We start from the raw sequence: 13,042 nt of genomic DNA on the forward strand, positions 1-13,042 counted from the left end.
TCACGGGACGGTTTACAATGATGGATTAACCAACCAACCGGTACGTCTTTGATCCATGGACGGAAACCAGAGCACTGGGAGGAAGCCAGCACGGCCACGGGGAGAACATACAAACTCCTCACAGACACTGCAGGAATATTCTGACAGCTAAGACTGTGATATGTACTGTGCCTGCTTCCTTTGGATGGGATGAAGGTTATCCTGCCCTCTTAATACCTTGGACCGGCAGTTGCTGCCTGGCCACTATTTCCATAGAGTCACACAGGCCATTCAGCCCAGCTCATCCATGCTGACCAGTGGGCACCCATCTGAAAGCGTTCCACCTTCTAGCGCTTCTCCTGTGTGCATACTATGGCTCCAACACATCCTTAGTCAAAACAAACAACACATTTCACTGTATGTTTCAGTGTAGGGTGCCCAAGAACTTTGGACAGTACTGTATTTATCAACTTGGAGCAGGGACCAAGGTTGTAAATCTGGCGGGAGCAAAAGGATATTGAGAATGGTGAGGGTGGAGCGCTGCGGGAGGGGTGTGGGGCAGATGGCTGAGAAGGAGTGTCAGGGTGGGGGTGGCACGGGTGCAGGCAAGGTCATTACAGATTGTCTCTCTGGTGCTTCCCGCTCCCTCCCCTCTCCCTTCCCCTTTTCCCAACCGTTCTGATTCTGATTCTGATTGCACTCCTCTCTCTGGCAGAGAGTTTCAGATGCTTACCACTCTCTGGGTGAAGAACGTCCTCTTCAGATTCCCTCTTACTCAGTGGTTCCCAACCTTTTCTGTGCCATGGACCCCTACCATTAATCGATTGGGGACCCAGTCTAAATCCTTTATGCCAGACCTTCAATCTTTGTCCTCTCATTTTACTCACCTTTGATAAAGTAAAGTCAAGTTTATTGTCATTTAACTACATACATGTATACTGTCAAATGAGACGTTTCTTTGGACCACGGTGTAAAGCACAGTAGTACACATAACACACAAAAACTTTGGAAAATAAGAATTAAATCTAAAAATGAATTATGCACACATAAACAAAAAAAAGTGCATAAATTAAATATTGTAGGGTAGAGTGCAAATTATTGGTGACACTTTGAATGCAATGCACAAGGAATTCAGAAGTCTAATGGCCTGAGGGAAGAAATTGTTTCTCATCCTGACCGTTCTTGTTTTCATAAATCAGAGTCTCCTATCTGTTGGTAGAAAGTCAAAGAGGATGCTGGATGGACGGGTGAGATCCTTGATAATACTAAGGGCCCTGCGTACGCCCCCTTAATGTCCCCGACAGATGGTAGGGAGACCCCTATGATCCTCTTGGTCATTCTCATAGTGTTCCATAGGGACTTCCAGTCCAGTGCAGATGGATATGAGATGCAACTGGTCAGGACGCTCTCAATGGTTCTCCTGTAAAATTCAGTTAAGATGTGGGGGGAGCCTTACTTTACTCAATTTCCTCTCGCTGTTGTGCCTTCTTATTCGGGGAGCTGATATTAAGGGACCAGGTAAAGTCGTCCGTGTGTGAACCCCCAGGAACTTGGTGCACTTAACTGTCTACGGAGGAGCCATGTTCCTGTGGTCTACCCTATCTATATGTTCCTGCAATCTACCCTATCTAAACATTCCTATAGTCTACCCAATCTATAAGTTCCTGCACCTACTCTATCTATATGTTCCTGCAGTTCCTCTTCTATGCCATGGACCCCGGGTTGGGAATCCCTGCTCTAATCCAAGCCTGAACATCTTTGGACAAGGGAGAGCCAGTGGATGTAGTGTACCTGGACTTTCAGAAAGCCTTTGATAAAGTCCCACATAGGAGATTAGTGGGCAAAATTAGGGTACATGGTATTGGGGGCAGAGTACTGACATGAATTGAAAATTGGCTGGCTGACAGAAAATAAAGAGTAGCGATTAATGGGTCCCTTTTGGAATGGCAGGCTGTGACCAGTGGGGTACCGCAGGGTTCAGTGCTGGGACCGCAGCTGTTTACAATATATATTAATGATTTATATGAGGGAATTAAAAGTAACATTAGCAAATTTGCCAATGACACAAAGCTGGGAGGCAGTGTGAAATGTGAGGAGGAGGTTATGAGAATTCAGGGTGACTTGGACAGGCTGAGTGAGTGGGCAGATGCAGTTTAATGTGGATAAATATGAGGTTATCCACTTTGATGGTAAGAACGGGAAGGCAGATTATTATCTAAATGGAGTCAAGTTAGGAAAAGGGGAAGCACAACGAGATCTAGGTGTTCTTGTACATCAGTCACTGAAAGCAAGTATGCAAGTACAGCAGGCAGTGAAAAAAGCTAATGGCATGCTGGCCTTCATAACAAGGGGAATTGAGTATAAGAGCAAAGAAGTCCTTCTGCAGCTTTACAGGGCCCTGGTGAGACCACACCTGGAGTACTGTGTGCAGTTTTGGTCTCCAGATTTGAGGAAGGACATTCTTGCTATTGAGGGAGTGCAGCATAGGTTCACAAGGTTAATTCCCGGGATGGCGGGACTGTCATATGTCGAAAGATTGGAGCGACTGGGCTTGTATACTCTGGAATTTAGAAGGCTGAGAGGGGATCTTATTGAAACATATAAGATTATTAAGGGATTGGACACACTGGAGGCAGGAAGCATGTTCCTGCTGATGGGTGAGTCCAGAACCAGAGGCCACAGTTTAAGAATGAGGGGTAGGCCATTTAGAACGGAGTTGAGGAAAAACTTTTTCACCCAGAGAGTGGTGGATATATGGAATGCTCTGCCCCAGAAGGCTGTGGAGGCCAAGTCTCTGGATGCTTTCAAAAAAGAGATGGATAGAGCTCTTAAAGATAGCGGAATCAAAGGTTATGGGGATAAGGCAAGAACTGGATACTGACAGTGGATGATCAGCCATGATCACAGTGAATGGCGGTGCTGGCTCAAAGGGCCGAATGGCCTACTCCTGCACGTATTGTCTATTGTATATTGACTGTGGAAGGAAACGGGAGCACCCAGAGGAAACCCCCGTGGTTACGGGGAGAACGTACAAACTCCTTACAGACAGCGGCAGGAAATAAATACTGATCGGGGGGGGCGCGTGGTCAGTAGTGTTATAACGCGATTGAACTAATGTTACAGTGCTGCCCCTCTCAGGACAGGAGTCGTTACTATCTGATTCAGTGGAGGCAAGGTTCCATCGTATGGTTAGGACAATGTTCCAAACAATAATGCTGTCAGTGTTCAAAAGTCAGACAGGAGTTCAGGAAGCTGTAGATTATTACCCTGGCAGTTAGCAACTTCAACACATAGCTCATTAAATCGTTTATCTAATGTCTAATCCTAACAGGAAAAGCAGGCATAGATCTTCTGGACTGAATGTGCAAGTACGTATAAATCATGCCAAGGTCTACACTCTGACTCTGACAGAACCTTTCAACATTCAGCATTAAGATAATGTATGGATTGGGAACGCTGTGGGACAATGGGAAGGTTTATTCCACCATTCTAGGAGTAATTAATCATGTTATTATTCCTCGTCACATGGTTATTTTATACTGTGGGAGTAAGGACCTATGCCTGTTGGAATTCTGTGCAGTGGGACTTAGCTTGGTCCTTAGGATTTCCGTTGGAATAGGAAGGAAGTTAACCCAAGTGCAAACTTGTACAGTAAGTGTGAACAAGAAGAGTCTTAATCAAGGATCAATTTTATTTCCCATATACTGTACATTTACAGGGCAGTGGGATGGAGAATCATCTCTACCAAAGGAGGTGTAAGGTGCTCCTTCCCTCCACTAACCTGTAGGTCACTCTTGGGCAAGGTGTAGCACCTGTTTAGCCCCCCTCCCACCTGATCAAGGTCATGAGAAGCCATGGGAGCAGGTGGCGGATGGTTGTATGAGCACATCACAAGTCCTGATGTAGGGTCTTGACCCGAAACGTCGACTGTACTTCTTCCTATTGATGCTGCCCGGCCTGCTGCATTCCACCAACATTTCGTGTGTGTTGCTTATCACAAGTCCGGGTTATACGGCCACTGACACCAGGCAGATAATCTCTGAAGAGTATTGATAACGGCTGGGTCGCCCGTCTTGTAAAGACACTGCCCAGAAAAAGGCAATGGCAAAGTACTTCTGTAGAAAAAATTGCCAAGAACAATCACGATCATGAGACCATGACCGCCCACGTCATATGACACGGCACATAATGATGATGGTGACTGTTCAATTACATGTATTGGGACATTGCTGTAGTGTATTAGTCAGGACACAACATGCAACGAAGAAACAACATCAAAATACTCTAAAGAATAAAGAATTTGTAAACAAAGTTAGAGGTTAAAGTACAGATATGGAATAAAATATACATAAATGCCAGCATGCATTTACAATGTAAACAGCATTAGAAACAGTGGTTTAAAGTGTTTACTGTGCAATGATGGGGGTGAGCTAACTAAAATGGTTGATCAGATTAACTGCCTGGTGGAAGAAACTTTGAAGATGGCGTGAAGTTTTTGTTTTAATAACCACATAGCGCTTTCCAGAAGGGAGCTTGCTGGGTGGGTAGTGTCCACAGTGTTTTATTTTTCTGCTCACTTCTTGTGTCCTGGACACATGCAAGTCCCACAGTTATCCTCAGTTTGGGAGTGAGAAACGTACCGCTGGAGGAATTCAGCAGGTCAGGCAGCATCTGTGAATGGGAGATGGACAGTTGACATTTCAGGTCGAGATGCTCTATCTGGACATAAAAGATAGAGCGGAGATGGCAGGTGTGAAGAGATGGAGGGAGAGGACTGAGCCAATGCTAGCAGGTGATGAGTGGATCCAGGTGAATGGAGTGGTCGGAGGAGAGAACAATGGAAATAGTAGCAGTGGCTGGGAGGTGATAGGTAGAGGTGACGTAGAAGTACAGATTACAGATAGATAAACACGAGAAAGTCTGCAGACGCTGGAAATCCGGAGCAACACACACAGAATACTGGAGCAACTCAGCAGGTCAGGTAACATCTATGAAATTAAGAGACAGTCATTGTTTCGGGCCAAGACCCTTCATCAGATTACAGATTATTGTGAGGGAAGGAAGGAATGAGAGAAGAGAGTGGGGAGAGCAGATGGGAGCAGTGGTGGGAGGAGTGTAGGAGGTGGGGAGATGGTGTGGGTGAAGGAGGGGGAGAGTAACAAGGGGAATGATGGAATTTCATTTGGGTCGCGTGAATGGCATTGGGTTTAATTCACTGGAATAATTGCAGGTGACTGAACTTCTAAAGCAAATTAAAACCATCAGAGGAGCATCTTATTTCTGAGTAATTTTATTTTCTTTGGCAATAGTTCTTTTTTGAATACAGGAACAGCGTAGAAAAATAACAAAGTGCATTTTAAGTAAAAAAAAATTGGAACACTATTAAGAGAGAAGAGCCTGAATAAAGAACAGTTGAAAAATAGGAACTAGCCCATCCTCAAGACAGGATGTTAAAAGGCCTTTGGTAGCAGTACAGGTTCCCTTGAGTTAATTGGTCAGTTGGTTCATTATTGTCACATGTTGCAAGAAAAACTTGTTAATATGCTGTTCATACAGATCGATTCATTACATCAGTACATTGAGATAGAACAAGGGGAAAACAAAAACAGAATACAGAATAAAGTGTTTCAGTTACAGGGAACGTGCAGTGCAGGCAGGTAAAGTGCAAGGCCATTTTGAGGCTGTAACGGTGAACAGAGTCACCGGAGGGACGCTGAAGCTAATGGATATAGAAGTGATTTTTTTCAGCATTCCAGACACTCTTGGAAGCATGGGCCTGCCTGACCCAACACTACATGGCATTTTTATATGCTAAAGATCAAAGGTAACAGCAGGACAATTCTATAGTTACAATGTATCTACAATGCTTCCTTTCAATTACATATAGTTTTCACACACCGCCTTCTTCACACCCACACTCCAGACACCCAAAATGAATGTTAATCGTACTAACTCCAGGCTGCATTCATGCATATGCAGGCACCTGAGGTCGAAGTGGTGTGTTTCTTTGCAATTGACCCCAGCCATTGTTCTGACCTGTGTTTTAAATTCAATCTGCAATCCATGTTCCCATCTGAAGATTGGTTGCTGGTGAAATTAATGTTTGCTATATACACTTACTCCAGAATGTGCCCTAACAGTGAGGTGTAGAGTTGACCATATCGTACTAGGGGACCATTCAATAGTCTTGTAACAGCTGGACAGAAGATGTCCTGTGCCTGTTGGTATGTGCTTTCAGGCTTTTGTGTCTTCTGCCCCATGGGAAGGGGGAGAGGGAAAAATGACTGGGGTGGGTATTTGATTACATTGGCTTCTTTACTGAGGCAACAAGAAGTGCAGACAGAGTCCACGGAGGGGAGGCTGGTTCTGGTGAAGAGCTGAGCTGTGTCCACAACATCTCTGCATTCCCTGTGGTCACGGATAAAACAGTTGTAATACCAAGTCGTGATGCATTTGGAATGGATGCTTTCTGTGGTGTGTTGATAAAGATCGGTGATGGTCAAGGGGGAGATCCCATCAATGAAAAAGAGTAAACGGTCGACATTTTGGGTCGAGACCCAGTTCTGATGAAGGGTCTCAGCCGGAGATGTCAACTGTTTACTCTTTTCTATTCATGCTGCCTGGCCTGCTGAATTCCTCTAGCATCTTGTCAGAATCAGAATCAGGTTTGTTATCACCGGCATGTGTTGTGAAATTTGTTAACTTAGCAGCAGCAGTTCAATGTAATACATAATATAAAAGAAGAAGAAAAAAATAATATATAAATAATTTACAGTATACGTATAATGAACAGATTAAAAATCATGCAAAAACAGAAATACCATATATTAAAAAAGTGAGGCAGTGTCCAAGGGTTCAATATCCATTTAGGAATTGGATGTCAGAGGGGAAGAAGTTGTTCCTGAATCGCTGAGTGTGTGCCTTCAGGCTTCTGTACCTCCTACCTGATGGTAACAATGAGAAAAGGACATGCCCTGGGTGCTAGAGGTCCTTAATAATGGACACTGCCTTTCTGAGACACCACTCCTTGAAGAAGTCCTGGGTACTTTGTAGGCGAGTACCCAAGATGGACCCTCTGCAGCTTCTTTCGGTGCTGTGCAGTAGCACCCCACCCACCATACCAGACAGTGATGCAGCCTGTCAGAATGCTCTCCACGGTACATCTATAGAAGTTTTGGAGTGTTTTTTGTTGACATACTAAATCTCTTCAAATTCTTAATGAAGTAATGTGTGTTTCCTCAATTGACCTGATGGTTATGTGCTATTGTATCAAGTTCACTTCCTGCTGTTGGTTGAGATGCGGGTTGTAGGTTAATGTTAATTTGCTTGTTATGACTTATTTTATGAGCTGGGTCTATCATGGATTATTACCGGTTGGGCTGCTGGTTATGGGATAAACCAGCTGGGCTACTGGTAATGGATTATTGTTAGTTGGGCTGTGGTCTGGTGACTGTTCAATGTGACAGGAAATCAGTATAAGGAGTGAGTTTAGGGTAGGTAGAGTTGGTAGAGGAGTAAGATTGAAGTCCAAAGGTCGATCGGAGGTTCGGATCGAAGCCTGAACATCAATCCGAATTCCAGAACTCAGTGCCCGCTGGCCAGAGCTCCAGGTCTGCAAACCTTTCTGAGTCTGCTGGGGAAGTTGAAGGCCCAATATTTTCAAATCCAACAGTCCGCTAGAGGCCAAAGGTCAATCAGGGGTCCGGATCAAGGCCTGAACATCAAATGGAAGTCGAGAAATTGAGGCCCGATGGTCAAAATCCTAAGTCTGCAAACCTCACTGAGTCCACTGGGGAAGTCGAAGGCCCAGTGCCTATAACAGTCCACCAGAGGCCAAAGAAGACGGTGTCTCCTGGGATTAGAGGATTGTGGGTGAGTGGGTGGGATGGAGGCAGGAATGAGACTTATCTCACTGTTGTTGCTTTACTGCTTGGCATGTTCTGTGTGGTGTTCTGTGTTCTGCTGAGCCTTATGGAAACGCTAAGCTGGTTGCGTGGTGACTCTTGCAGGCTGCCCCCAGCACATCCTTCGGTGTGTTTGTTGTTAACGTGAACGATGCATTTCTCTGTCTGCTTTGATGGCCATGTGATAAATTAATCTGAATCTGATTTATCTTAATCTACAGTCGGTGGGATCCTAAACCTGTCACCAGGTGTTTGCACTGCCAAGCATTGCTGTGCCTCAGGGGGATAACGTAGTTAGAGTCATAGAACACTATAGCATAAAAACAGGCCCTTTGGCCCATTCCTTCTGAATCTGCCTAGTCCCATCGATCTGCAACCGGACCATAGCCCTCCATTCCTTCCCCATCATCCAAATTTCTCTTAAATGTTGAAATTGAACCGCATCCACCACTTCTGCCGGTAGCTCGTTCCACACTCTGAGTGAAGAAATTCCCCTCATGTCCCCCTTAAACATTTCTCCTTTCACCCTTAACCCATGGCCTCTTGTTACAGTCACAGTGGAAAGTGCCCGCTTGCCCCTCGTGAATTTGTACACCTCTGTCAAAACTTTGTAAACCTCTCGGTAGGTGGGGGTTTTGATGGCTGCTGTTCTTGTGCTGACTAGGAAGGACGTGTGTGCTGGCATGAACCGCCCGTGTGAGACGCTGGGATTGTCGCATGTCTCTGGGATGTGCCAACCGCACAGGAGCTGCAGCATTAACGAGGACACGGGCCTCCCCCTGGCTTTCACAGTCGCGCATGAGCTCGGACACAAGTAAGTACAGGATGGCTGGGCGCTGCCTTTCTCAGGCATCGCCGTTTGAAGGTGTCCTGGATGCCAGTGCCCATGATGGAGCTGGCTGAGTTTTCAAACCTCTGCAGCTTTAGCAATCTTGTGCAATGGCCCCTCCGTACCAGAAACACAACCAGTTACAATGCTTTCCATGGTACATCTGTGGAACTTGGCGAGTCTTTGGTGACATACCAAATCTAACTCGTAAGGAAATGTAGCCACTGGCGTGCCTCCTTCCTGCGGCATTGATACGTTGGGCCCAAGATAGATCTTCAGGGATGTTGAGACCAAGCTCGTAACCCATGACCAATATTCTCACACCCTTTGTGACCAGGGCCAGGGTTTTCCCCTGAGCAACTTTACTGTATGGAAAGTTTCATCTTTGCCCTGGAAGTGGTAGAGACAGGGAGCTCCGTGTCTAGGTGCTATTCTTCAGTACATGAGTGTAAACGAGAGCAAAGTGATGGTTACTCTGGGTACGATGCAGCATTAGAAAACACATGAGCATAAAAAACACAATAAACATAAATGCATAAGGTTAGTTTATACAGATAGACTGATTAAGTGTACGTAAAGTGACGCTTGATCCAGGAGTGTCTGTACATAAGGTGACCCTGACAGGAAATGATAAAGTAGTGGTGGTTGGGGTGTGGAGGGGTGGGTTAGTGGGTGGAGGTGTTGCTCAGCCTTACTGCTTGGGGAAAGTAACTGTTTTTGAGTCTGCTGTTCCTCATGTGGATGATGCAGAGCTTCCTTGCTGATGGGAGAGGGACAAACAGTCCATGAGCAGGACGGGTGGGATCCTTCTTGATGTTACTGCCCTTTTCTGGCACCTTTCTGTATACATGTCCTTGATGGCTTGTAGCCTGGTGCTAGTGATGTGCTGGGAAGTTTTGACTAATCATTTTAGAGGCTTCCTGTCTTCTGCAGTATATTTCCTGTACCATACAGTATATTTGTATGTTAGCATGCTGATGTGATGCACATTTATGTTGTAAGTTGGTGAGGTACCTGCAGATCTGGCGTTGAGGTGCAACCTGCCCGGCCTCCTGATACAACTCATCTTTCCTTCTGTTTCCCGGGATCTTTTGTATAGCTTTGGGATCCAGCACGACGGGACCGGCAACGACTGCGAGCCCATTGGGAAGAGGCCGTTCATCATGTCTCCCCAGCTGCTGTACGACACCAGCCCACTCACCTGGTCCCGATGCAGCAGAGAGTATATCACCCGCTTCCTCGAGTAAGTGACCTGCGTTCTGAATCCGCTGTCGCCTGGGGAGGTGGGTGGGTCGGTTCGTCCTCGGCCTCTGATGTCACTGTTCGGGACAAGGGTTATAAAACACTCAACAGATCTGCGGAGAGAGAAACAGAGGGAACGTTTAAGGTCTGAGGCACTTCATCAGAACTGGGGAAGTGAGAAAAGTTGCAGAGAAGATGTGGGAGGGATGGACAGAAGGAGAGTCTCTCTGATAGGGTGAGACCCAAAGTTTGTTGTCATTCGCCGTGTACTTATAACCATACGGTTACTTACTGCCTGGCCTGTTACACTGCTGGCATTCAGGGCAACAATGAAGGTCCTCCATCTCTGGCAGTGTTCCTTCATTGTGTCAGTAGCTTCCTCATGGTTTTCACTACTGTCAGTCATGCAAGTCCCAGGTCAAGACTCAGGAATACTATCGTACTCAGGTGTAGGAAGATTCTTCAGTGCTTTTTCCGTAACAGTTTTGTTTGACCAGTCAGGGTTGTTAGCCTTGAGCTGAGCCCCCAAACCTGGAGGACTGGTGGACCACTCCTAGTCTGGCCTCTACCCTTTGACCTGCTTGTCATGGTAACCCTACCAGCCAAAGCATAAAGCCTTGGCTCCAGCCAACATAGCTCTCCAGGTCATCGAGGCACACAAGCTCCTAACCACGACAAGGTTGTGGTCCTCTTGGAGGTCAGCCATATCCAGTACTAAGGAAAAGTCTTAAGGCACAAGTAAGTGTAGCCAGGGAGAGGGTTGTGCTTTAGACTTTTGCACAGCATCGTATTTGTCAACATGGTGCGGAGAAAGAGTTTGTAAATCTGCCGGGAGCAATGGATGTTTGGAATAGCGAGGGTGGAATGGCACAGGAGGGTGTGGGGCAGGTGGCAGAGAAGAACCGCCAGGGGCTGGGTAGTGGTGGGGTGGGTGCAGATGCACCCAGCCCTGAGACACCGGGCAATGTCACTTGGTTCCTAACAATTGGTATATGGATTATTACAGAATGTCTCTCTGGTGCCTCCCGCTCCCTCCCCTCTCCCTTCCCCCTTTTCCCAACCATGATTCCCCTCTCCCTGCCCCCTTCCCACTCTCAGTCCATAATAGAGACCCAGATCAGAATCAGGTTTATCATCACTCACATATATCATGAAATTTGTTTCTTTTTGTGGCAGCAGTACAGTGCAATATATAAAATTACTATAGTACTGTAGCCTAACTATATATATGCGCCTAAGACTTTTGCACAGTACAGTACATGTATGTAGCAAAGTGAAACAATGTTCACCTGGACGAAAATACACAACACGGTACACTTAATTCATACGCACGACGTGTAAATTAAATAGCAACACACAGGAGCTCAGTAGGTCAGGCAGCATCTGTGGAGAGGAATAAACAGTCAATATTTCAGGCCAGGACCCTTCATCAGGACTGAGTCTTGATGAATAGTCTTGGCACTCAAAACATCGACTGTTTACTCTTTTCTGTTTTGAAGCTGCCTGGCCTGCTGAGCTCTTTCAGGTTGTTTGTGTGGGGTTTTTCTTTAGACGGGTTCTATTGTGTTCCTTTTTTTTGTGGCTGTCTGCAAGGAGACGAATCTCAAGCTGATATAGTGTATACATACTTCGATAATAAATGTATTTTGAACTTTGAGTTTTCACTGGAGCCGCTGTGGCTACTTTTGGTTGTTTCGACACTTCGTTCTGACTTTGTCCGGTTGTCATTTCCAGCCGTGGTTGGGGCCTCTGCTTAGATGATCGGCCCGCCAAAGAAGCCATCGAGTTACCCTCAGTAGCACCGGGGGTGCTGTACGATGCCAATCATCAGTGTCGGCTGCAGTACGGAGCCAAATCAGCGTTTTGCGATAACGTGGATGTAAGCCCGCAACCCTTGACCTTTCACCTCCCTCAGTCCTGAGGGCTCCAGTCAGTGGGAAGTCATAGCAGATGTAGATCAGTGTATTGTCACAAACACCAAGCTGCAACTCATAAGAAGGTCACAGAGTGAACAGTGTACATAGTGATTATAAACGCAGCGATACATACAGAAATGGACACAAGGCTTGAGAGTGGTGCAAAGGCTGAAGTGCAGTCTGAAGCAGTGCAAAAAGAAAAACCAGTTACTGAAGTGTCATGTACCCCGTGACGGGAATAAAGAACCAGCAGAGATGGAAACACTTTGGAGTCCAGTATTGCTATTAACTAATAATATTTATTAGTAACTACGCAATACAGTAATATAAATGTAGGTAAATCAAACAGGTTAGCAATGATATATATATATATAAGTGAGTATATCAGTACGTGTGGAAATATATATGATAAACCAAGCTACTTCAAGTCTAGGGGTAAAAAGGTACAGTCTTACGATGATGAGTAAAGTTCAGTTCAGCTCATGGTATGGAGTTGAGTAGTGATAGAGAGAGGGAGAGATTTGAGTCTTCAGGTGAGCTGACGCCGTCGATCTTCTCATTGTCCTCCGAAATTCTTTAAAAGTCACCGACTGTGACCACAACAAACGGGACCGGTTTTCTGTGGTGGAGCTATCACCCAGGCAAAAGTGGACACATGGACAACTCCCCACCAATCAACCCCTTTCCTTTTCACTGCAAGAGCCACTGATTGATCTGTCTGATCGATCCTCCAAAAACCCACTTTTTCTGCGGGCACAACAAAGCTCATTCAGTGTCCAAAACGTGTTTGAGGTCTATGTCATCTGACCTCCTATTTATCTCACCATACTGGATACCAGCTGTCATTCAAATAACTCCTCCTTCCCTTCTCTGTGTAAGACATACACTAGCATGCCATGTCCTTGGGAAGTAGCAACAACCCACCGAAAATCATAACATCGATTGTCCATCAAACAACCGCCCTCGGTTACCATAGCAACTTATGAGCTGCTCGGTGCCATCTCTCTTTCCAACTCAGCAGAAATCCAAAAGTTACTTCCAGTGCCTTAAAGGGACAGTCCAACAGTTAGTCTTCGTCTCTCTCTCTCTTCAACACAAGATATCGATGTTAAATAACTCTCTTTTTCAAAAGCACAGTTAATAGGGGTAAACGAGCACAGTTCATAGGGGTA

The 13,042-nt window shown here is 45.7% G+C and overlaps 1 protein-coding gene across 3 annotated transcripts in view; it reads left to right on the plus strand.

The window, feature by feature from the left end:
- Window positions 1–13,042, plus strand: part of LOC134355789 (A disintegrin and metalloproteinase with thrombospondin motifs 7) — a 203,747-nt gene that overhangs the window by 72,736 nt on the left and 117,969 nt on the right. For all 3 annotated transcript variants that reach the window (XR_010020204.1, XM_063066203.1, XM_063066204.1), the window contains 3 exons: window positions 8,548–8,697; window positions 9,812–9,955; window positions 11,689–11,833. Coding sequence is in view for 2 of the 3 variants with exons in the window: in XM_063066203.1 (XP_062922273.1) it covers window positions 8,548–8,697; window positions 9,812–9,955; window positions 11,689–11,833 (439 nt within the window). In the remaining variant the exon portion in view is untranslated. The remainder of the gene's footprint in view (window positions 1–8,547; window positions 8,698–9,811; window positions 9,956–11,688; window positions 11,834–13,042) is intronic.

The sequence above is a fragment of the Mobula hypostoma genome, chromosome 13, assembly GCF_963921235.1.
Source record: "Mobula hypostoma chromosome 13, sMobHyp1.1, whole genome shotgun sequence".
Lineage (NCBI taxonomy): Eukaryota > Metazoa > Chordata > Chondrichthyes > Myliobatiformes > Myliobatidae > Mobula > Mobula hypostoma.